Below are 24,659 nucleotides of genomic sequence, written 5' to 3' on the forward strand. Positions count from 1 at the left end.
CCTAAACAGACCACAGAAAGGAAGATATGATGTTATGGCCCGTCCCAGATCTCAAAGTCTGGCATGTGCCCTTATTTCACTGCTGAAAATCAGCAACCACATATTGCCACCTGCCATGTATTAGAATTTTTGGGCACCTCTTCCAAGTGGGCCCACAAGAGATGGCATTATCCACATAGTTGTGTGAGGAACCTGAAGGTATCCTCCCATCCACTCCCTTTGGAACTTCTTCTCAGTTGGCCAGGGAAGGGTCATCGCTTTTGGAAACCGACCCTGAGGGTGGGTATACAAGGAAGGATAACCTGGGTGGAGGGACCGTGTTTAGTGCAGGAAAGGTGCCTTTAGATGAGGGATGGTATTCCCTTTTCCTTGTCAAAATACATCCTACCCTCCCCCAACCTTCATAGGTTATCACTCTTCCCCACTGACATACACTGCAACTGTATCCCATTCAGGTACCTTTAAGACTGGGACTAGGAAGAAGCGACTTGGAGAAATGCACACTTTCACCTATTAACACCACTTTGTTACTGGGACAAGGGAGAGGTCCGTACAACACCATCCTAAAGGTCAGGCATGTCCCAGTAATAGAGGTAATTGTAGTCAGGCAAAGGAATTTCCCATGCTGCCCCTTGAGAGGCAACAGGTGCATATTAAAGGGGGTGACCCACATGCATGAGTGGATCCTCCTGGGAAGCGAGGGCACTGTGAAGCAGGCTGAGGAGCAGAAGCTGTTGAAAAAGACACTGGCGGCTGCAGGAAAGCAGGAAGGTTGCCAAGGCTGGAGAGTGCAGCGAGAGAGTCAAGAGTCCTGCAGAGCTACTAAGCGACATAGAATGTCCAGAAGCGGCAAGCGGGTTTGCCACTGCTCCCGATGCTTGGAAAGAGAGTGAGCAGAAGCAGAACAGGTTTGTGCAAACACCTGGAGAAGCTGCTGCATACCAGTGAGTGGCCAGGAGAGAGCACAAGGAAGTTGACTAACAAATGAATGCATATTGTGAATCGGTCTGGAGACCAGACAGACATTATTGAGTACTGAGAAAATTGTCAAGCACTTAACACGTATTGAATACCAAACTAAAGAAACGCTATGCAAAAAATATGAAAATACTGCACGAGTGGAAAGAAAGTGAAGTGTATTTAGGAACAGAATGATAATAAGCAAAAACCAGTAATGAGAGTTGGTGAAGCATGTGAAAGGCAAATGAGAAGCACCATTTGTTAGTGTGCAGTTAAGGTGGTGACAAGGAATAAAGACCACGAAAGGAACGGTATGAAAGGCACTTGTGGGCATAATAAAGAGGCTGCCAGGAAGAAACAGGAGTACGGAGGGGCTAATGTCACAAATGCAGAAAGGATACATATGATGACAAAGTAGTCCAATAAGAATCAGTGAACATTATAAAGTGGCCAGGGTTATCAGACGCGTCACTTGTAATGGGTGGACCGTATAGTCCAACAACTGCGCCTAAACCGAGTAAACCCTACTTGGAATGAGCCAAGGAAAGGAAAGAGATTGAAGTTATTTTGTCTCATCAGTCTGAAAGTAACTAAAGAGAAGGACGCCAAGTGAATGGTTGGAAAGCCTGAAAGATTACCATTCATACTGAAAGCTGCCAGAGTCGAATTAACTGTGAACTGTGTTGAACTTTGGGAAGGGAACCCCAAGGTTGTTTGGAACTCTGTTGAACTTGGGGAAGGGAACCCTGAGGTTGTTTGGAACTGGTTTAAACTTGGGGAAGGGAACCTTGAGGATGTTTGGAACTGTGTTAAACTTGGGGAAGGGAACCTTGAGGATGTTTGGAACTGTGTTAAACTTGGGGAAGGGAACTTTGAGGATGTTTGGAACTGTGTTGAATGTTTAGTGGAACTACTGCGAGGAAGAAGAGGCTGAAAATAAGCCAGGAGCTGGAAGAAGCTGTTTCTTTGGTTGCTGACATCTCTACACGTTGCATAGATTTAGTTGTGAGGGCAAGCATAGTTTTAGGACACAGACTATCGTTAGTTTCTTTAGGTAGGGAAATCCCAGATCAGTATGATATGATAGGTTATTTATAACGCGTTTAATACCCAGAGGTTTCTAAGCGCGTACCCGGGGATCAAACCTTTGTTGCTCTGTGTCATCTTGCTTCCAAGGCGAGCATGTTGCCGCTGAGCTATCCTCCTGAGTATAGGGCGAGTTAGGCATTACACCATCCTGACATTTGAATATAAAAAGCTCTATTTTAGAAAAGTGAATCTGTTGTCTGTGTCTTATTTCATAATGCCCTCACAGTTGCTAAAAGGGAAGTGTGACAGGTCAGCCTACCAGTCCTCTATTGCAGGCAATAGACATGTTGGTGCGAGACCTAATATACCTGAGGCCTGGGGATTGCTCTCTCTCGATGGCCCAACAACCCTCTCCCCAGAATAACTGAGGACTCCGCCAAGGGAAAGTTAAACTGTTGTTTATTACAAAAAGCGACAAGGGTCATACAGGACAATCTCAATTCTCCAATACTTCTCACTCCCCAAGACGCGCTCCACAGTTTTGTCCTCAAATGTCATCATCACCTGGCTCTCCCCCAAAATCCTATCTCCCCTACGGCGTGGGTGCTTAGAGTAGTATCACCTATGGCTAACCCATATCAAGGTTATTCTACTGGCCCTTGCCTGTCAGGTGGCTGACCTGTCCCGTCCCCAAGAAACTATCTATTACATTGTTGCAGGGTCGTAGAGTTACCATTGGCCCTTGCCCTCTGCCATCCACCTCTGGGTTTCATTCTCCTAATTAGCTAGATCTGGTCTCCCCAGGCCTGGGACCCAGCTCAGTTCTCAGCCCTCTCTGCAGCTCTTCAAGGTGATGTGAAGTGACTATGTGTCCCAATTGTATCTGGTAGTAACACCACCTTTACCTATGAGAGTGCGCTCCCTGTTGAAACATTTGTTTCCCTTCTCGTCTACGTTGATGAGAACGGCTCGTCTTCCCACCACGGGTGAATGCCCATTGTCTAGTTTGGCTGCATCACATAGTTGTGGACCACAAACTCAAGCTCTTTGGGTCTGCATTGGTGAGGATTTATTCAATTTTCCTGTAGCTGGCCCCTTGCCATTTGGAGCTTCAAATGCACTTGTTTATCTCTGACCTTGTCTATGAGCTTGGTCTTCACTCGTTACAGCCTGAGTCTGTTTCCCTTGTCTGGTGGCCTGTAAGCTGAGGCCTTCTGTAATTTTCCTTAAACTTAGAATGTGGTTTCTAGATGTTCATACTGTGCTATGTTTCCTATGGATTAGTCGTACGTGGTCCTAGCAGGCCCCTTATATACTCCTGTAGTCCCATAGAGTTTATTTGCCATAGCGTCTGGAAACTTGCTCAGGATCTCTTGTTGCCTTGCGTTTTTGCGTTACTGCATTTGTCTAAATGAAAAAATAGTAAAACGCTCTGACAGTCTGTATATGGATCTGTCCTCTGTCTACAGAACTGCATAAGCATGTTATTCATGTATACGAGTGTGTGTTCGTGTAATGCTGTGCAGGGCTGCGAGTGTACTTCCCGACTAACGCTGCTACGTTGTGATGTCACTAGTGATATTGACACAGTGTTTTCTTGATAGTTCATCGATGCAGTCCATTAGAGTGTATCCATCCACGATCATTGTTGAATCACCTGTATCTGAAAGCATATGGACTGGATAAGGTTGGAATGGCTGTCTGAGGGGATACCTCTTCACATGTATGTCAGTCAGTGGTGCACTTGGGGATTGTCCAAATAATTAATGACTTTGAGCATTCTTGCCTCTTCGGCCCGTCACGTTCATAGGGGTGACGGGTGTTCTTGGGACCCTCTCTTTAGACACATTAGCCCCACTGTTCTGCACCATTACACCCAGAGAGCCTTGCAAGTAGCTTTTCAGAACCCCTTTGGGAACACTATGCTTGCCAGCAGGTCGTTTGGAATGTAAACAAATGACTTCCCCCCTTGCCGTTCCAGCCCACAGTTTCTGAGGCTTGAGCACATTACGAAATATTACTTTGTCTCTTTAATGACATCCTTGCTGTTATATTGGCAATAGACTTGCCACTCTACTCCTTTGTGGAAAACCAAAGTTTCAGATGGCTTCTTGTCCTTGTTGAGCCCTAGGTCAGTACTACTTCAGGTGCATTCTACAAGCATGTTATTGAAGCAATTGGAATGACAGGGCCACTCAGAGCAGGAAAGTCCACCTGACAATGGACATGTGGACAAGTGCTCAAGGCAGACACTTGGTCACAGTTCCGATACCTCTCAGCAACAAAGTCCACGACAAAAGCGACTGAATGCCATTCACCAGCATGGAAAGGTTTGACAGCAGGTCCCATAGGGGAGTCCATCTCTTGAGAGACAATAAAGGAGATTGTGGCATACTAGCTCACTCCCTGTGGTTTAGAAGTAAGCTTTTTGGCAGCAGACAATGGGTCTAATGTTTAGGTGCTGTGAGAATTGGTTAAACCATGCACTTGCCCTGCTTTGCCCATGCCCACCATCATGTAGAAACAGAAGGAGAGGAGGTAAACCTTTTTTACAATAAGGCCAGACCCGGGGCGATTGGAAGAAAGACCATAGGATGACAATAAGCGGGAAACCCTTAGTAAATATATCAGATTACACGCTCACTGAGGCAGATGAGGAAGAACTAAACAAAGGACTAGGTTTTGTAACCACCAAAACACACAATCCCTTTGAATCCTGGATTGAATTTTAAAACTTTGAGGAAAATACACCCCAAGGAATATTTTAGCAAAACAGAGATAGATTCAACTAATAACTCAATAGGATTAAGGAGACCTTCTTCTTTTGAACCCCTCCGCTCCCCACACCCTTACACACTCGCCAGAATCATTAATATTTCGGTTTTCAATTTAAACATCAAAGATATGGTGGCCGTGAAAGGATTGTCGAACAATAAACAAATCATAATAAAAAAGCACTGACTAGGGCGGAGCAACAGTGGTCCTCAACAAAAAGGACTACATTGCAGAATGTTATCGATTAGTATTGGGCGAAACCAGCTATCGAAGATTAGAACAAGAGACTAGGAGCTCCTTAAGGGAACAGGTAAAACTGAAAACATCCAAAGCATTCATTAGGAACTGGATCTGCAGACAAGAAGCAGAATTCCTAAACAATGACAAATCCAATATCCCATACTTTTATTGCTTGCCAAAGCTACACAAAAACGCACAACAAGCCTTCAGGGCGACCAATAGTGACTGGATCTTATTCCGTTTAAGAGCCCCTGTACACGTTTGCGGATCACTACTTAAAGCCTTTAGTCAATCAAAAGCGTTCATCCATCAAAGTTATAGGGAATGTAATCTGAATTATTGAAATCTGAGCAGAGGTCTGCTTATTGGACTGAATATTGCCTTTACACCAAAATCCCACAAAGAGCTAGTTTAGACGTAGTAGAAGTAGCATTATTGAATAGAAATTACACTGATCCGGTCCCCAATTCATTCACCTTTTGCTGTTATTGAATAAGCGTGGTTGAATAACTCCTTCAAATTTATGGGAACTATGTACCACCAAATAGATGGTACTAGAATTGGAGCAGCAATGACAGCAACAATGGGTCCCAGCATCGCTAATATCTATCTATGTTCAGAGCTATGAAAAGGCCAAAATATACACAGACTCTAACTCTTTCAAGGGGAGTGTCAGAGTGTGGAAACGATACATAAATCATATTACATTATTTCAACGAGCAAAATATATATTTAATGTTTACATACAATATACATGCAGAAGTGAGAGATTTTTTGGACAATACAATATACCATCACCAAGTTAAATTACTTATTAAACCTTTCCATAAAGAGACAGATAAGAACTCCCTTCTACATCACGAAAGTCACCATGTAAAACATTTAAGATACAATCTCCCTTGTGGCCAGTTTCTCTGACTCAAGAGGAACAGTAGCACGAAAGAATATTATGAGACAGAAGCCCCGTCTTTAAGTTACAAACTAGGGAACAGGGGATCCCCCCAAAAAAACAGATAAAACAGCAGCTTACAGAGTCTATAATAATAATAGAGAGGCGCTCCTCGAGAACAATGAGGAAAATAAAGAGGCAGAGAACAGGATCCTATGTGTTTGATCACCTACACAGTCTAAAAATTAAAAGCATAATAAATAAACATTGGAGACTATTCCACAGCCGGGTGAACAAACAAATAGATCAATTCTTGCTTTCAAAAAGAGCAGATCCATTAGGAAAATGAAAAACAATATGAAGTGGAAAAACTTGTATCCAAGACCTTGAACGAAAGCTAGGGCTTGGCACCAATTGGAGGGCATTATCCATGCGGAAAATGTGGAGTGTGCAAACTCACCCAGAAAAGCAATGAAATAGATATCGGTTTGGGAAAATCATGGCTCCAAAAAAAGTTCACCAACTGCAACTCAGAGAATGTGCTATACCTGATTACATGCCCTTGTGGACTCAATTATTTAGGGGAAACTTGATGAAGGATCAAAACGCAAATCTTTGAGCACAGGAGTTGTCTAAAAAACAAAGTAGTAAATGCACCATTAGTCAAGCTTTTTTTCGGAAAGGCAGCATACATTTTAAGCATAATTTTGAAGAATTTAAATAGACAGTGGTGCAAAACATATTTGGATCCTGGAAGAAAGAGATTGAAGATACGCTCTGTAAAAGAGGACAAGAGCTCATTTATCTTACTAACAGTTGGAAAATAGGGTTAAAAGAAGAGATTGAATGGTGCAAAATGTAAAGTCACAGCTACCCAGCTAGGTACCCAGTGACACATTAAGTGATCTGTTTGTTATAACAGACCCCATGCCACCCCCCCTGGACTGCCCTTGTGGGTGCAAATGGATGGGTGAAAATGGGTGCAAATGGACATTTCTCCTCTGGGAAAGAGTGCAGTGAGTGGTTGTAGAGCCACCTGAGTGGAAGAAGTTCCATAGAACAGGGTATTTGACACATGTTTGTGCTCAGTAGAAGGCCCCCACATTGCTTTTCGTATTTGGTAAGTGGCTTTACTTAAATACTTGTAGCATGTTTCTGGTGGTAACAAGAAATCTGACATGCACAGGGCTCTTTATTTCTGAACTCCTTCTGCACTGTTCATTTTTAGCAAGGCTCTGGCACAACTGTTATTTAACACATACTTTTCTCAATAGATAGAACACTTTTCCTTTAACACCATGCAGTGAAAAATCTCTCTTCAATTTTGAGTCTCTTTCTCAATCTCAGTAGAGAGTGTGCTTTTAACTCAGATATTTCACTTGGTTTCACTTTGAAGACACTTTTCTGAACATCACAGACCCAGGTATTCAGAATATCATTTGGAACCCCTCTGCTTTAAGGCAGGGTCCGGGGAATAGCAAACACTTGGGAATTTTGTGTTTTAATGTACTGTAATGCTTTTGATTAAATCATAGCACCTATGTGTGCTTTTTACTAAAACATAGCGACTATGTGTGCTGTTCACTCAAATATAGCGCTTGTGTGCAGTGCACCCAGAGCTATAATGGACATTTGCTTCAAGCCTCAGTGAAGCGGCACTTGATGCAAGCTCTTTTCGTTTTATTCCATTGGAAAACATGTTTCCAGAGATGTCTATTGCTTATGTTATTTTGCAATGCTTCAAGGACACGTTGGAGAAAAACTACATAAATAGATGGCTACGACTGAGCCGGTGCTGGCTGGTACCTGATAATGTTGTTATGGAATGTAGTTGAATGTGGGCTGCTTTCATGAGAAAGGAAAAAGCTTTGCCTTTTATGGGTTGCTATTGGTCACTCCGGCCGGAGGCTCATGGGAACCTTTGAATCTGCAGAGACTTCGAAAAAGCCAGAAAGTTTTGCCTTATAGAGGGGGGCACCCGAGCAGTCAGACAGAGGAAGCTTTTGTGACGCTCACCTGGTATCCACGGGGACGCCACCCAGCCAGTTGGTGGTTGGTGCCCTTTTCAATGATTCCCTGGTGCGGTTCTCGGTGGAATTCCTCCTGGAAATGAAGACTATGTTTAGGACTGGACAGCCAAGGTAAGCCTTCCCACCTCCCTTGTGATTTCAGCCCCTCTGGGTTCTCTTCTCACCTTGTTATCGAAGTTGGTGGGCTCTCCGTCCTGCTTTCTGGACAAGGGCGCGTTGTCTTTCGTGGGCGCGTGCGGTCCAGTTACTTCACTGACAGCGGCCCAAGTAATGTCTTTCAGGTAGGTCTTATTGCGGTTTATGGAGTTGTTATTCTTGCATGCCTTTTCTCTGTTCGATAATGTCTCTGTTTATCTCCCTTAGGTGCGCAGAGCGTCCGCTTGGCGAACTGGGTAGGCTGGTTTTCGCAGTAAATGATGGTGCACAATAGCGCTATGATGCGGTAAGTAGGCGCTGTGCGCAGCACAGCGATGTCTTGTCTTCACTGACCTGTGTTTTCTCTTTTTTGTAGGTCGCGGTGTGCTCCCAGCGCGGATGTAGTTCCGGAGCTATACCGGTCGACCACCAGCCAGGTAAGTCTCTAAGCAATTTGTGGTTGAAATTTCTCTACTGCCTTCTTTAATGATGTCTTTCTTCCTTTCTCAGGTCCTTCGATCCGGGTGGCGAACCATCCACACGGAGCTGCCCAGGAGCTGTGAACAGTGAAGGATGGAGATTGCAGGTAGGATTCTGCTGCTAACGATGTTCTTTGTTGTTTTCTGCAGGTCCGGATCTTGCCAGGCTCGTGAGAAGCTGGACACGGTGAGCGTCACGTTGCTAGTAGCAAAGTAACGCGAAGCGTGTTGTCTTGTTCGGGTGAGGTTTAAATAGTCTCTGCAAAGTAGTCCAGGTAAAGTAGTCCCTAGGCCACCACACCCAAAACCCTATACTGCATAGCTTGGTTCTAGGAATCAAGCTATGTGGATGCCTGCATGTTGGCTAAAAGCCTGAATAAAGTACTTCCTTTAGCTGAGTCTTTTACCTGTTTATGAGCTTGGCCCCAAGAGGGGTTGTGAAGCGGATGCCAGGCCTTATTTGCGATCCGAAGTCTGATTCCACCTGGCCAATGGGCTTGCCAGTGGGGATCAGCGCTGAGGGTCGTGACAGCTTTGCTGGAAGATGGACGCATCTTTCCAGGCCCGTTGATAACATCTCTCTGTCTGCCTGTTGGAGAGCTTTCCAGTGCAGTATTTCTATCATGATGAGGGCATTCTTTAACGCTGTATCACTGATGTATTTCATGTAGACTTCTTTTTATGTATTAATTTATTGTTCTCGTTGCATTTATTCATTTGTGTATGTTTTTGGTGAATAAATGGGCCATATAAGAGCCATTTTATAATCTAGTTAAGTGTGTATATGTGGATGATTGTCTCCCAGCATCCAATGGTGTTTTTTCATTCAGTGTACTGGGGAGAAAATAAGAAATATATCAATGGACTTTTTGGAAAGCGAAACATTTTGGCATCACAAACAGGATTTCATGTGATGATTAATTCCAGACATCAAAGGATCTATGTTTGAACGCTGGTATGCAATTATTATAGTGAAAGTGAGTATTTTCTTTCCTTTGCAGCAGGAGTTAGGCTGGGCTAATCAGTGTTTGTTATGATTGTGTGCTTTGTGTGACTGTGTTCAGACTGCAGTGAATAAGTTATTGTGAATAGATCATTATAAATTATTGTAAATATGAATACGCTGTTTAGGAAGAGAGATAAGGTGTCTTCCGCAGGCGGAGATTGCCTTAGTGTTGTTATTCCTGGCTGGGTGAAGGGCCAATATGATAAGTTGGCAAAGGAATGGGCATGCAGAACTGGGTTGTGCGAGCCATGGGCGGAAGGTTTGGGCATGGATGGCCCCTCTGAGGTACTGTCTTGCTTATAGCAGGTCCATGTGCAAAAGGGAAATAATGTACTGATCTTGAGGGACGTGGTTGGATTCTTTTATATACATATAGAAAAATGCACCAAAGGAATGTTGAATTAAGGAAGGAGGTTTTGCGCTTGGAAAATTAGTTAGCTGCTGAGAAACATATATCACTGATGCAGCAATTCCAAATTAAAATCTGGCATGATAAATCATAGACATATGAAGGAGTTGCTGAAAGGGCGGCTGCTAGAGTTGCTCTATATAAATATAAGAAGCGCTGTGGCAGTGTCAACAAAAGGAAAAAGTTGCTGCTGTGATTGCTACTGCAGGGGCAGACTGGTATCCTGATAATTTGGATGGTGATATTTGGAGTTCTACTAACGCAGAGTCCAGAATCGGAATTAAAACAAGATGAAAAGGCTGTAGCTGCTAAGCCAGTAACTAGTTGTAGCGCTGGCCCCATCCCCCTAATCCGGTTGGGGGTGTTGTGGATTTGACCACACTGGAAGATTGCACACAATATCAGGTTGGTACGATTATTACTCATCTGAGGCAGAAGTTGGGGAGCCTTTACTCACCTGGATGGTGCGGATGTATGATGGGTTGCTGAGGGTCTGTTAGTTGATTCCACAGAAACCCCACCCTTCCTGCCTCCGTCCAGTGATACTAACATACAAGAAGCATTGTGGGCTGGGTCTCCTCCAGTTACGAATGGCCAAGCTTCGCAGGTATCTCTGTTACACCTAGCGGCACAAGGGTGTAACCGCAAATATCCGATCACCAGGGATTGGCCCACAGAGGAAAAGAAGATGAACTAGTACATATGGGGGTGGTGCCATTGTCAATGTCAACCAGAAATATGGTCATAGGAACTGCCCCACCAGCATATTTGTTAGTGGGCATGACTGGAACGGCAACTGATGAAGTAGTGGATGCTATTCGGCAAATGCCAGATCTAGGTGAATGGGACGAAGGAGAGGACAGACCATGAGACAGAGGGGGGCACAATGAGAGAAGAACAGAAGGCAGGAGATAAGATAGTAGAGACTCCAATGTGTGAACAAAGGACATGTTTTTGGCATTGTTGAATGATGGTGTGCTTCGGGAGGAAATTGATGATATTGAAACCCGGGAAATGTTTGAGTTGTACAAAAAAAGAGGGTTTCCTGGGAAGGAGTGCTATAAACAATTTAAGAGACAGGTGGTGTCCAAGCAGAAAAGGGACACTTAACCTTCAGTACCTCCTGAGGAGGACCCGGGAGAAGGGTCTATGGGGATCCCTTCCCAATACCAGATTAAATATACTGATTTGAGAAAAGTTCTGTGTGCACTGTTAGAGTCTGAGTCCGGATACACTCATACCAAATTTGACTAGGATTATGGACACAGCCCGGCAGTGTCTGCTCGTATATGAGTTGACAGATGATCTCATGTTAATGTTAAGATATTTTTGAAACCTGGAAACACACAAGAGGTCCGGGCTTTGATAGACACCGGGGCAGAGGCCTCATTGATTCATGGAAATCCTTCAGGATTTAAAAGTTGACTCTTAACCATTACTAGGCTGGGGGGAAAGGAAAGACCTGCAGTACAGACAGGAGTGGAAATGACGATAGGCAATTTGTCAAAGCAGAAATATCAAGTGTTGATTGTACCAATACCTAAGTATATAATTGGTTTTGACATTTTGGAGGGGTTGACTTTGGGACTAGGAGGTAAAACATCAATTTGGAGTATAAGCATTGACTTGTACACCATTTATTGTAGGCATCTAGTGTATCTATGAAGCAATACCGCATTCCCGGAAGACATAAGGACATTTCAAACACTATTAAGGGCTATGTAGAAGCACGAGTGTTACATGCTGGTACTACTGCTTGGAATAATCCGATTTGGCCACTGAAAAAAGCAGATGGGAGCTGGAGGATGATGGTGAAAATACTCTTCCTTTGGCCACTGCAATGTGCTGCGTTTTGCAGAGGTTACAGATTACACTACCTTCATCCCCATGACACTCTCACTCTCTGGAAAGCTGAAGAGCCACCACACTCGTGACCAGATTGGCAGGGATGTCATTGATGGGGATGACATCTGACTAACCAATACCTGCTTAATGCAAGCCTGTGCCTGCATTGCCGCTGCCTCGTGACCAGGATACCATCCAGTGGACCCACTCTCGACCTCGTGAGCAGGTAAATGTGCAGTGCCTTCAGTCTCCTCTTCCTGAGCTATCTGCTGGTTCACTATCTCCTACTCTTTACCCTGGTTCCTTCAGTCATCTTCAGCACCACTGCCTCCCTTGGCTCTCTCGTCTACCAATCCTCCTGCTGAATTTCTGTGGCAACTGCTCTCTGCTGCTAGTGTACCACTACATACCACAGACGTCAAGTTCTAAATACTGGTCTACATGCTGCAAGCACTTCTGCAGTGACTCTGAGGCTAACACAACCTCCCCCTGATTGCTGGTAGCTTGTCCTTCAGCCACTGGTGCCTCCCGTGCAGCCAATGTCTCCTCCACACATCCCTCCCCCCACCTGGCTGTCTCCGACTGCCTCCTTTGATGTTGAGGGGTAGTCCAGTTCTTCCTCCTCTCCACCTGGCACTTATGAATATGGCGGAACACAGGAAGACTTCTCAGGTATACAAAAAACTAACGATTGGAAGGAAAGGTGTTGGGAAACTTATTTTGCTTCTTGACATTTTTTATCTTTGGGGTTTCACAAAAAAGGAACCTTTTTGACTTTTTAATTTTTCTTTACTATAGAGTAAGGGTACAAAAGACAAGATAATAGCTGGCCTAGGAAAGAAACACAGACAAGGGATAACACAGGGCTCAAGAAACCCCCAAAAAGCACAAACAACTAACAAACCGCTTCAAAACTGTATAGGCCGATTTTACCAACAAAAAATGGTTGCAATGACCAAAAGTTCTAAAAATGCTACCACCAAAGGTTCAAACACCAAAAGTTTGAACCTTTGGTGGTAGCATTGTAAAAAAAATGAACAGGGGCTGCAGGTGTGTCCTCCGCATCGCCCCGCTCACTACACTTCATGGTATAGTGAGCAGGGGTTGAGGGGGACACCCCTGCAACCTTCTGTTAAAAATAAATAAATAAAGAAACGGAAGCTGCTGGGGTGTCCACCGCATCGCCCCGCTCACTACACTTCATGGTATAGTGACCGCAGGTGCAGGGGACACCCCTGCAGTCTTCCATTTAAAAAAAAGAAACAGGGGTTGCGGGGGTGTCCCCCGCATTGCTCCGCTCACTATATTTTATGGTATAGTGAGTGAGGGCTGTGGGGACACCCCTGCAGCCTTCTGTTATAAAAAAAAGAAAAGAAAAAGACCCTGTGGCTGCGGTTTCCGATCACGGAAGTGAAAGGGAACTGGCTCTGCAGGAACCCAGCGTGAAGATGAAGGTAAGTGGGTTTTTTATGTTGGGGGTGTGCTGAGGGTGTGGGTGGGGGGGTTATGGGTGTGTTGTGTGGGTGTGAGTATGTATGTGTGTTTGCATGGGAAAGGTGCAAACCTTTGGTAGTTCGCACCATTCTCATGCAAACGTTTCGCCTGCGGTAGTTTCTGCCACGGCCAAATCACTTAGATTCTTCAAAACTCCTCTATAACGCCCCATAATTCGCACCAATGCCAAAATAAAATTGCAAAGGAAGCAGGAAGTGAGTGAAATATGCTAAATACATATTTTGGTGCTTTTCAAAGTTATTTTAGACTCCTTTCCATTAGACACAAGATTTTGGTTCACTTTAACTTGGCTACTCCCTTTTGCTTCTTAGGCCATGGCCCCTATAGGGTACTTTGGGGACCCAATCTTTCTCACCCTAATTAATGCCTCACTCTAAATATTTCAAGTATCGCCCAATCCCCTCTCACCTTTGATTCTTCCAGTAACATACAAGAAGCCGTCCTGGTCAAGCTTGCCCAGGTCCCCGGAGTGCAGCCATCCTTCATCATCCAAGGCCTCCATGGACATCTCCGCCATGTTCAAGTAGCCCATGAAGACGTGTCTGCCCCAGTAGCAGATCTCCCCGGTGCCATCCTCCTGCGGCTGATGGATACGGATCCTGCACCCCACAAGACACCTACCACAGCTGGATATAGGAAACAAAACACATGAGATTAAAAATGTTTAAATGATTTAAGTTAAATTACAACAACAAAAAAACGTGAAAATAAGTTGTTTGCCCTCCAGAAAAGCCATAGAAGGCTCTTCACATCAAAAGAAATATGAAAAAAGAACTATACATTCTAAAAGATGGGTCTACTTGAACAATCGCGGTCCTACAGTAGATACAGCTTTTATCAGCAGCACTGCTCTTCTGCCAGACTAGTGCATCCTCTGCTTCTGATGCCTGTATGATCACTTTAAAGTTTGCACTCCTCTCAATCGCTGATCTGCCCACAGTGGGTGCGTTATGTTATTGCAAGGATGGGCCACATTTGGCTCTGCAATTGTTTTGGACTACAACTCCATTCGGCTCTAGCTAACACAGTCAATGGTGAGGCATCATGGGAGTCATAGGCTGGAACATCTAGAGAGCTGCAGGTTGCATGCCTCTGTTTTATTGGGATTGGGATTTGTACAGGATACTGCTGCCATTTGGATGGTCTCCATGTGCTTAAGGAACACTGGCTGTGGTGTCACTCCTTGTTCCTATTATGTTTGGACTTGAGTTCCTCCTTCTTCTGCTTCAGCCTCCTGGGTATATCCAGATACAATCCTTGTCGCCTTTGTGAGGATCTTCCGCATCATGCATGTGCCGAGGAAGAATTAGTCTGTCCAAATATTTCCAGGTGCAGGCTTTTATTGTTTTTGTGTTTACTATTTTATTTTATGTTGGAGATACAAACAAGTATAAAAAACTGGTAAAAGCATCAATACATTATAGGTATTGAAGCAGTAAATGGGTTGAGCAGTATGACTGAACAGACCAGTAAGACATAAAGCAGGTAGTTTTGGGATGTACAAAGTCATTGGAAATGATTTAGCATTTGGTATTACAAAATCACATTCAATAAACTACCTGATTACAATGCTAACTTGTTTGTAAACCTGACTAATGTAGTTCTTGATCATGGAAACAGATGAAGGATTTGATTCAAAGAGGGGCTATGGGAAAGTAGAGGAGCAAAGAAAGGGAGTAGAAATGAATGGAGAAAGGAAGTACCTCAAAATAACGATGGCGAAGACTAAAGGCCATATGAAGAAATGAAAATGAGGAAGAGTTATGGATAGGACATTGGGACGTGTCATGCAGGAAGCAGCAGTGGTGTGTTCGAGCCTAGCATTAGGGTCTATCGGGATCGGTCACTTCGGCTTATGAGAATTTTGATAACAGTCATTGGATCATCCATGAGCAGGAGCTGTCGAGTTAGGCATGGCCTCAAGTATGAGTTCGGTTTCAGGTACTGAGAATAGAAAATGTGAGAGCCTCAAAGTATGTTGGGCGATATTAGTAGTGGCTAAACACTTACTCAGCCCCAAACTACTACTAAACCAGCAGTGATCCCAATCATAAAGGTGAAACAGGCCTCCTTCACCTCTTTTGGTAGCTCAGGTTGAGGTAGGCTATATCCTAAAGAGGGCCATGAGCTGATAACAGAAGCAACCCCCCTTTTGTGAGCTCTCTAAAGTTCCTGAGGTATCACTCTTGGGTTCTGGACGACAGCGGCCTTTGTTTGTTCATAAATGGGCATTTCCACATTAGCCAACTGAATGATTACATTAATTCTAGCTGTCTGTAGACAGCTCAGGAGGGCTGCACCCCACAATTTCTCTTCCACCTCCTGGATTCGGAAGGCTAATTCTAGTGTTTCAGACCAGTCTTTCCCAACAGCAGGTCCACGTTCTTGGGGATATGGTCCCTAGGCTACCCTTAGATATCACTGCTTCAGACACTTCCCCTCCCCATGTTTGCGTGTCTCCCTTTTCTCTGGCTTTACCCAATCCTTATATTTCTGCTCTTAGAAGGCAACCTTCAATACCTTTTAGAGGATGTCCCTTTAAGTCAGGTTCACCCAAGATAGAACATTTGGGAACTAACAGGCAACTGGGATCGAGCTGAAGCCTGAGTTCTGTAGAGAACTATATTACATGCCCTCTTGGCGGTACAGCATAAACAGCAATGACTCTTGCTGTTGCCATCCACATACGTGCACCGAAGTTTGGGGCTCCAGATCATTACTGTCCCCCAGGGCCTCCTTTATCGCCCTAGCTTCCTCAAAAGCCTGGATGGCTTAAGCATTTCAGGCTTACAAATCTTGCTGATGTAGGGGAGTCACCAGACTTGATATAGCTCAAAAAGGGCGGAGTAATCTTATAATCTGGTAATCTTACCGGCACTCTTGTTTCCGGACTGCCCCACTACAAGTCTGCCTGCAGGTGCCCTAGTGCTCGGGAGGTCTGACCCTGCTGGGCGCTTTAGCCACGCTAGGCAGAGTCATCATGGAAGCACCAGCACCGTTAGTAACTGTGCCGGTGCTTCCTTCTCCCCACTCCCATGGAGTCCTAAGGTACTCCACGGGAATGGGGAGTTACCAAATCCGCTGCCTGACTTCTCCACCGCCGGGACTTGTAATGTCCCAGTGGCACCGGGAAGTCAGGCATCGGATTCAGTGTTTCTGGTTTGGCGGCTACCCGCCGGTGGCACTGGCAGGTTACAGCCGACCGTGGAATGAGGCCCAATATCTTTAAGAGGGATGTGAGCTGATATCAATAGGAACTCAAACAGCATTATTACAATAGTTCCAAAATAAACAAATGTCCAATCAAAGTCCTATAACAATATAGGAACTTTAATAAAACAATCAATGCAACAAACTAAACACACTGCAAAACCACCCTTCCCACAAAAGTAAAAACACAGAGAATGCAACGCTTGGTGTGAAAGGGCACTCGGGTTGTTTGTTTGGTTGATCTGCAGCGGAGTGTAGGCAAGGGACTTGGCAACATTGTCAATAGTTCAAGGATATGTCTTTGCAGAAGAAAGGTAGAGAACGGGGGCTTAAAAGTCACAATGGTCCCAAAATGTGGACCAGGGGGACAGGGCCTCTTCACAGTAACTTTGGTTTCTCGTTTTTGGGTTCTCAAAAGCATTGAACCAGGCTTCTAGAAGATGCTGAGGTGGTGTTTCGACGTCGGGTTGGTGAGCTGGTCGACTGCATCTAACAGGCAGCGTGGTCCAAGCAGCAACGGCGTGTGGCATGAAGAACTTTGGGATAGACATGCGTTGTCTGGGTCTGTGCAGCTCATAAGCAATTCAGTGATAAATAAAGGCTCAGATTTGACTTCTGGCTTGCTAAGAGGCCCACGCATCTCCAGGGACAAGGTGAGTATTTAGTCCTGCACTCTAGTAGACAAAGTAATCCAACAAAACACCCTATATACACGTGTCCAAGCTAGAAATCCACTATACACTACATTTACAGAAGGACTACCCTGAGAGTAAGCAAGTTATATGTGATCCCAATGCATATTATGTATTTTATCTCTGATGTCAACACTTGACAATTGCATTAGAGAAACTAAAGTGCCTGCAGGAAGTTGGCTGACAACTACAGGGAGTCCTTCACCTCCAGTGAGCATGATCATAGTCCTAGTGCACATCCCGCAGAGGGGCTTTGGTCCAACAGCAGTCACTGTTCCCTGGGGATGCTTAGGGGTCAGAGTTGTCCACTGCCTTGAATGACTTTGTCTTCACCACTATGGCAGAGTACTTTGCAGCAGTGAATCCTTCATACCCTTTTTTTAGTCCAACTATGAATCAAAGAAAGACACAGTGCCTATTCATTATAAAGGCAGAATATCACAGGAGATTGGTCCAAAGCAAGCCTGCTCTAAGTAGTTCAATCCAGGATTTTGTTACAAGTGCCCCTTGCCTTCTGACATCCTAAGCAGAGTGCCTTGTCCTGCAGGAAATGGATGGACAGGAAGAGGTAGAGTCCGAACAGACACCAAGATGGTGGAACCTTCTCTCGCCTACATTTCCCTTCTGGCTATTGGAATTCTGCCCTCTTTCCATGCCTGCTGATTTCAAAGGGACTCCAGTGGTTAGTGCTCTGGTATTAGTGTGGCTTTTTGTCAGTGCTGCATTTGAAGCACTGATTCGTGTGCCTTGGGAGGAAGGTGGTGGGCATCCTCTGGGGGATCAAAGGCAGCATTGTGGCCACTGTTCCACATGGCAGGTGTGGAGATAATCAAACCAGACACCAATAGAAATCAGTCCTCCCATAGCTGGGCCCTGACAGATATTTGGCTGGCCAATCCCTAGAGAGGATGGTAATGGGTTGTGCCATGAGGACATCCCTAGAGATGTTTACAATCAGTCTGTCATCAATACATAATGATGTACAAATCCTTTCCTGCTTGCCTCACCCATGCCTAACCGCATGAGCAACCTCTCTCCTGGGATCAATATCATTATGTCTTGAATCACAAAATGGTAGTGTTCCCTCCTCAAACGTAGTACATTTATTTCATCCTCATTGTAAAAAGAAGATTCAAATTCAGTTTTGGAGGGCAGATTAAATCACATTTAGGCTATTCAAGATTTTTATAGCATCAATTACAAGTTGAGGTTCTTCCCTGTTAGATATTCTAAACCAAAATTCATCAGTATGGATCCAATTTTCTGTGTGTACAAACCATCCAAAGACCTGTTTTTGGAGGTCCCTTAGAGAAATACAATTGGTCAGTATGTGTTTCAGCGACTGAACGCTAGTTGCATCATTTCAAAAAGAGCACAAGTCAGAGGTTCCATTCGTATGATCTCTAATACTTTAAATCTGATTTCTAAGTTTCAGATTCATTCTAAAATGTACATATTGAGACCTGAAATAAGAATTTGAAAACAAATTAGATATTTAGGGCTATACCCTATGGTTTGTCCAGCATGGAGATGCTTGAGTGTACCTTCAAATTTCTCATTCTTCCAATTGTTCTTATCCAGTCATCCTGTAACAAGACTTCTTTAACCTCACAAGGATTTTCACATAGTTGGTCTTTTGTAAGGTCTATGGACGATGACAAATCCTTGGATGTTGTCCCTGCTCCCATTGGGAGGACCCTTCCCGTGGGGCAAGGGTGGTGTGGCCACAGACCAATAATCCCCCTGGGGTGGATTACCTGTGAAAGGAAACCTTTATGGGACGAGGGATGACAACCCAGGGGGAACGCGGTATCTAACAAATCCCCTTTTCCTAACTCCCTCACCCTATCATCCTGAGAAGGTTAACAGAGTTCCCCAAAGCTCTATGTATGCCTGTAAGGTTGAATATTACAAACACACTACCTAATACCAAGACGAAGAAGAGTAGGGACCACCCATGGGACTCCCATTGTAAAGCTGAGACGAGGAACAGTAATAACAACCTAGAAGGAAGTAACATCTGTTATACTGCGACGAGGAAGAGGCGCAAAGTGATGAAGAGCAGAAGTTGCGAGAACGGTCTAGTCAAATATGGGCATTATATATGTATAAAAACTGAGGCTTGAAAGTCGTCAAGCCCTCCCTGGAGGAACCGAGGGTTCAGAGAAGGAGGAAGTGTAGAGAAGCCAGACCGGGATGCCACAGCGAGAGCACAATACCGCTAGGACCGGCCTGTCTGGAGGGACCGCTCCTGGAAAAAGGGGGTAGAAGCTCCTGACGCCCTGTGGAGTCTGCGAATGTGCGGAACATGAAGCATGACCGCCAAAAAGACATTTCCCTCGCCAGACTGATGCAAGCAACAGGCAGACGTTGACCAGCAAAGAAGCACTGAGTCGGGCCAGGAGCATCACAGAAGAACTAAGAACACAGCGGACCATAGAGACACGTACGTGGATGCAAGGGAGGCGAAGGGGGCCAAAGGCACTGGTGTAGAAGCTGGGAACCTGGAAAGAAACAAGAGTCATGGGTCATGGACCCCGACAGTGAATATATAATCCGTGTGGAAAGCATCCAGACCACTCATCCTAGTCACAGTACCTGGCAGGCTAGTATACCAGGTGGACTGAATATAGAAAGAGGAAAATTTGAGTCTGGGACCCACACCCACAAAGGCAATCAAGGCTTCCCGAGCAACAATCATAGTCATAGTACCTGGCAGCCTAGTACACTAAGTGGATTAGCATAGAAGGAATAAAGTGTGCATCTGGGACCCACACCCACAAAGGTAATGAAGGCCTCCAGAGCAATCGGCATAGTCACAGTACCTGGCAGGGTAGTATACTAGGTGGACTAAACAGAGAAATAAGAAAGTCGACCCACACCCATAAAAACAACCAAAGTAATTTTGGCACACCACAGAGTTACTGTATCTGGGAGGAGGATAAAAAAACACGCTGATGCTAAGAAAGTGAAGAACCGGCCTAAGTAAGTCAGAGATGGACCATTCCTCTACTTCGCAGGACTTTGGGCAGAAGATAGACTTGTCAGCTAGCTAAGGTCTAGAACACGCAATTAAATATAAAGTTGAGAAGAAAACCTGTGGAAGGGAATCCTAACCCTTCCTAAATCTGTGGAATATTAAAAGAAGGAAAACAGTGTATAATATTGGAACACTAAGAGAAATCCAGTGGAAGGAGACATCCCTTCGGGTATATATTTTTTCCCAAGAAACTGTCAAATACTCCAATCCAGAGTAAAGAAGACCCTAATCGGAAGGGGGCAGTGACTTTATCCTTAGTTGTAGATTAGTGTAAGGTTTTGACACAACGCTGGACCTTTACTATTTTGGACATTCTGACAGTACGCTTAGCTTATTAGTTGAGGCACATAAACCCCTCTTAGTATTAGGGATAGTTAGGGTTTTTCCTCCTTTATTTTCATTTAATAAAGGTCTTTGGCCCTCATTACGACCCTGGCGGAAATTGACTGACCGGACCGCAACAGCGTAAATAGCGTTTCCGCCATAGCACGAAGGAGCAAAGTGCGGCCAATCACGACCCATCGGGCACGAGCATTACGCCATGGCGGAATCCGAAAGGCCGCGATGGCGGAAATGACCCCAAAACGGCCCTTACCGCCGCCGTACGCTGCACCAGGTGCAATACCGCCACCCATCTTAGCGGTCACCGTAATGAGCGGTCACCGTAACGAGCGTGCACCGCAAATTACGGCCACCGTAAATATACGGAAACGGAAGTAAAAGCATGTGGCCGGAACGGGAAACAGCACGCCGCACAACTATAAAATCCGAATCCCAACACAACCATAAAAAATCCGACCCTGACACACATCCCAACCCGTTAGCAACCCCAGTTAAAAAAATAAATATGGGAAAGGTAGCCAAGAAAGCGTGTGACCGCAAGCGGCAGGTACACTTCTCCCGAGAGGAACTGACCGTGCTCACCGAGACCCTACAGGAAAATTCCGCCGTCGTCTTCTCCAGTCAAATGACCAGGACGGCCCTTGCCAACAAGAAGGCCATATGGGTCCTGGTGGCACAGCGCGTAAGTGCGGTGGGGACAACACCCCGCACGCCACAGCAATGTCGCAAGCGGTGGGACGACCTGCGGATCCGCGTACGCAGCATACTTTCTGCGAACAGGAACATCGCCACAGCTACCGGGGGGGGTTCAGAGTCGCCCATCAAGTTGACCCCCTGGGAGGAAATCTGCGCCTCCACCATAGGAATGGAGAGCATAGAGGGAGTCGGAGGGATGGAGAAAGGAGTGCCGACATCCGGAGAATCAGGTAGGTTGGCCAAGAGAAACAATGCGAAATCCACAAACCACGAACATGTGCAGTACCATGTGACCCCATAGTGCAATACATACTTAGCCCTGACAGCGCCCTCTAAAAGTCAGAATGAACAAACAAATCAATCAAGAAGCCATAAACAACCCCTACATGTGCAGCATGCACCCCCTAACTGCAGGCAGCCAAATGAATGCATCCTCAATCCACACGAAAATGAGACCACCTCCAAGGCCCAGTCCCAAATCAGCCTCATGTACCACCCCAATGCATTTGATACGTTGCCATTCCAAATCCGACAGACCCATAACTAACGCTCGCCCCTCTTTACTCCACCACAGGGTCCGATACCAACGACGAGCTGCAGGACACCCCTACCAGCACGCCTGCAAAGAGGGCCAGGACCAACGTCCCAAGAGCCTCCACCTCAGGTGCAAGGATCAAGACACGGCAGCAGCAGGAATCAAGTGGCAGCACACTGGAGGGGACTGCAACAGGCACCCCAGCAGCCAGCAAGTCCACAACCCCAGCACCACAGGTCCCCCCAAAGAACGTATCTGATGGCACTGCCTCTGGTGGTAGCAGCACCATAGGTGACACAGCTGTCATGCCAGCATGCTCCGACACGGAAAACAGTGCTGGCGACGTAGGTACCATCCATGACCTTTCCCAATCCCCCTGCATGTCCCATCCCCTACACCATGACGAAACCACGCAGGGGCACCCTGAAGACGACGACTGGCCAACCCCCACAAGTCCTGTGCCAAGGCAACATGTGTTGAGCAGCCCCCCTGTCACACCACCGCAAATGTCCATGGCCCAGCAGAGGCAACAGTCCCTCGACCTGCTGATCGAGCAACAGCAGGAAGCCTCCACGCTACTCAAGGACCATGCAAATGAATGCGGGGGTTCCAGGGCAGCCATGGAAACATCCACCGAGACACTCAGGGCACAAATAGAGAAAAGTAGTGAGAGCCTCAGGGGAGAAATGGAGAGAAGCACCGAGAGCCTGAGAGCACAAATGGAGAAAAGCACCGAGAGCCTGAGGGGGGAACTGCATGCGACGTCCAAAGACGTCTGTGCTGAACTTGCTGCTGTGCGCCGTGTGCTCTCGGAGCTCTCACAAACCCTCAGAGACATGCATGGACGCGAGCAGGCAGAGACCTCATCCGTGGCAAGTTCCGTCCAGGGCAGCCCCCAACGCAGATCTGGCAGGAACCTGCGCTCCACGGGCAGGGGTGCCCCTGATACCCGTAGAGGGGGCTTGCAATAGCGTCTACCCACGGACAGCATGCATATTTGGACACTGGTGTTGGGGGGGGAGGTAGTAGGGTGGAGGGGGTGTGTTGGGCTTCACTGGGTGGCGGGTCCATAGGGTGTATAAATCAAATCACATCAACAATACAGCACCTCATTATCATCCAATGACATGTGTGGACATTGATATTTGCGTACGAGGCCTTCATAGGCGTACAGTCCACAATGTGCCTGTACTACACACACACAGTGCCACAGGTCCCCTTTCCGTGTAATAGGCACCATGCGTGGTTGCTAGAAGCATGCATCTATGATGCTCTGTCGGATTGCACGTGCATCCTGTGCCTCATGGACTCCTTGAGGTGCCTCCACATCCCCACCCTCATCATCATCATCATCTTCAGGTGCATGCAGTACAGCGTCAGGGGGCATGGGCACATTCCTACGTATGCACATGTTGTGCAGCATGACACATGCCATGACCATCTTAGAAACCTTCTCATGGCTGTATATGAGTGCCCCGCCAGACCTGCTGAGGCTGCGGAAACGAGCCTTCAGTAGGCCGAATGCCTGTTCAATGACCACACGGGTACGTGAGTGGGCATGGTTGTAGTCCTCCTCATGCTCGTTCTGTGGGTTCCGGATTGGTGTAAGGAGCCATCTCTTCAGTGGATACCCGGCATCACCTGTATGAGACGAATAAAGGGTGTCAGTGGAATGATAGTGCTAAGTAGCCCCCCCCCCCCTGCAAGGTCATTGACGCATCAAATGGGCCACGATGTCATGCATGGAATGAGACTCACCGAGTAGCCAGGATCTGTGCCCTGCGTGTCGCTCCATGTAGCGTGGTATTCTTGTGTTCCTCAGGACCATAGAATCATGGGTAGATCCTGGAAATCTGGCACAACAATGCGTAAATATCTTGTTGGAGTCACACACCATTTGCACATTGATTGAATGAAATTGTTTCCGGTTGCGGTACTGGACCTCCATGGCATGTGGGACAACCAATTCAACATGGGTGCAGTCGATGGCACCAATGCAACCCGGGATGCCGCCAAGTGCATGGAATCCCACTTTAGCGTTGGTAATCTCCTGGTACGTGCGTGGTAGTGTGATGTGGTCGTCGGCGTGCTTCAGGAGGGCATCGTGCACTTGGAAGAGTGTCCGTGAGAACAGTGGCTGTGAAATGCCATGCAACTGTCCCACTGTGTGCTGGTAGGTGCCTGTGGCCAGGAAGTGGAGTGCAGACACCACCTTCAGTAGGGGTGGGATGGCGGTTGGGCTATCTATCATGCTCACGAGGTCAGCATGTGTCATGTCCACAATGGCGATTATGGTGTCCCGGTCCAAACGGTAGAGGGTGTGGATCTGCTCAGCAGTGAGGTTGAACGGATCGGCTCGGAGGCGTGGGATTGCGGGCCGCCTGCGTGGTGGTAGTGGCAGTGCTTGTGGGCCTTGCTGACCCTGCCTTGCCCTCCTCCTCCTCCTCCTCCTCCTCCGTCTCCCCTGTGCGCCCGGTTGTTGTACCTGTTGTTGTTCGTCGTCTTCTTGTAGTTGTAGCACTTGCAGTGCTATCTGGTACCCCAGGCCCAACATCGCTAGTCCTGCCGGTAGCATTTTGGAGTGGGAGTGGTTGTGGGAGGGGTTTGGGTCTGCAATATATGTGCTGTCGGCCTGTATGGCCTCCACCTGTGCTGATTGAATGAATCTGTGGCAGATGCAATCCCTTCTGGTCGAGCACGGCCCGCACGTAAGGCTGCATTTGGCCGCATGGCATCTTGGGATTGGAATCATGTATCAAATCCCGATGGCAGTGTGATGTACTTTGACTGATTTTCATGCTATGCTCCCATTGTTACACATGCTATGATTGC

At 46.3% G+C, this 24,659-nt stretch overlaps 1 protein-coding gene across 1 annotated transcript in view; it reads right to left on the reverse strand.

Annotated features, from left to right (window-relative positions):
• The window catches only part of LOC138511207 (long-chain-fatty-acid--CoA ligase ACSBG2-like), a 655,074-nt gene that overhangs the window by 203,967 nt on the left and 426,448 nt on the right, over nt 1–24,659 (reverse strand). Inside the window, exon 10 of the mRNA XM_069626736.1 lies at nt 13,721–13,938. Within this exon, the coding sequence (XP_069482837.1) occupies nt 13,721–13,938 (218 nt within the window). The remainder of the gene's footprint in view (nt 1–13,720; nt 13,939–24,659) is intronic.

The sequence above is a fragment of the Ambystoma mexicanum genome, chromosome 6p (assembly GCF_040938575.1).
Source record: "Ambystoma mexicanum isolate Mex_15411 chromosome 6p, UKY_AmexF1_1, whole genome shotgun sequence".
Classification (NCBI taxonomy): domain Eukaryota; kingdom Metazoa; phylum Chordata; class Amphibia; order Caudata; family Ambystomatidae; genus Ambystoma; species Ambystoma mexicanum.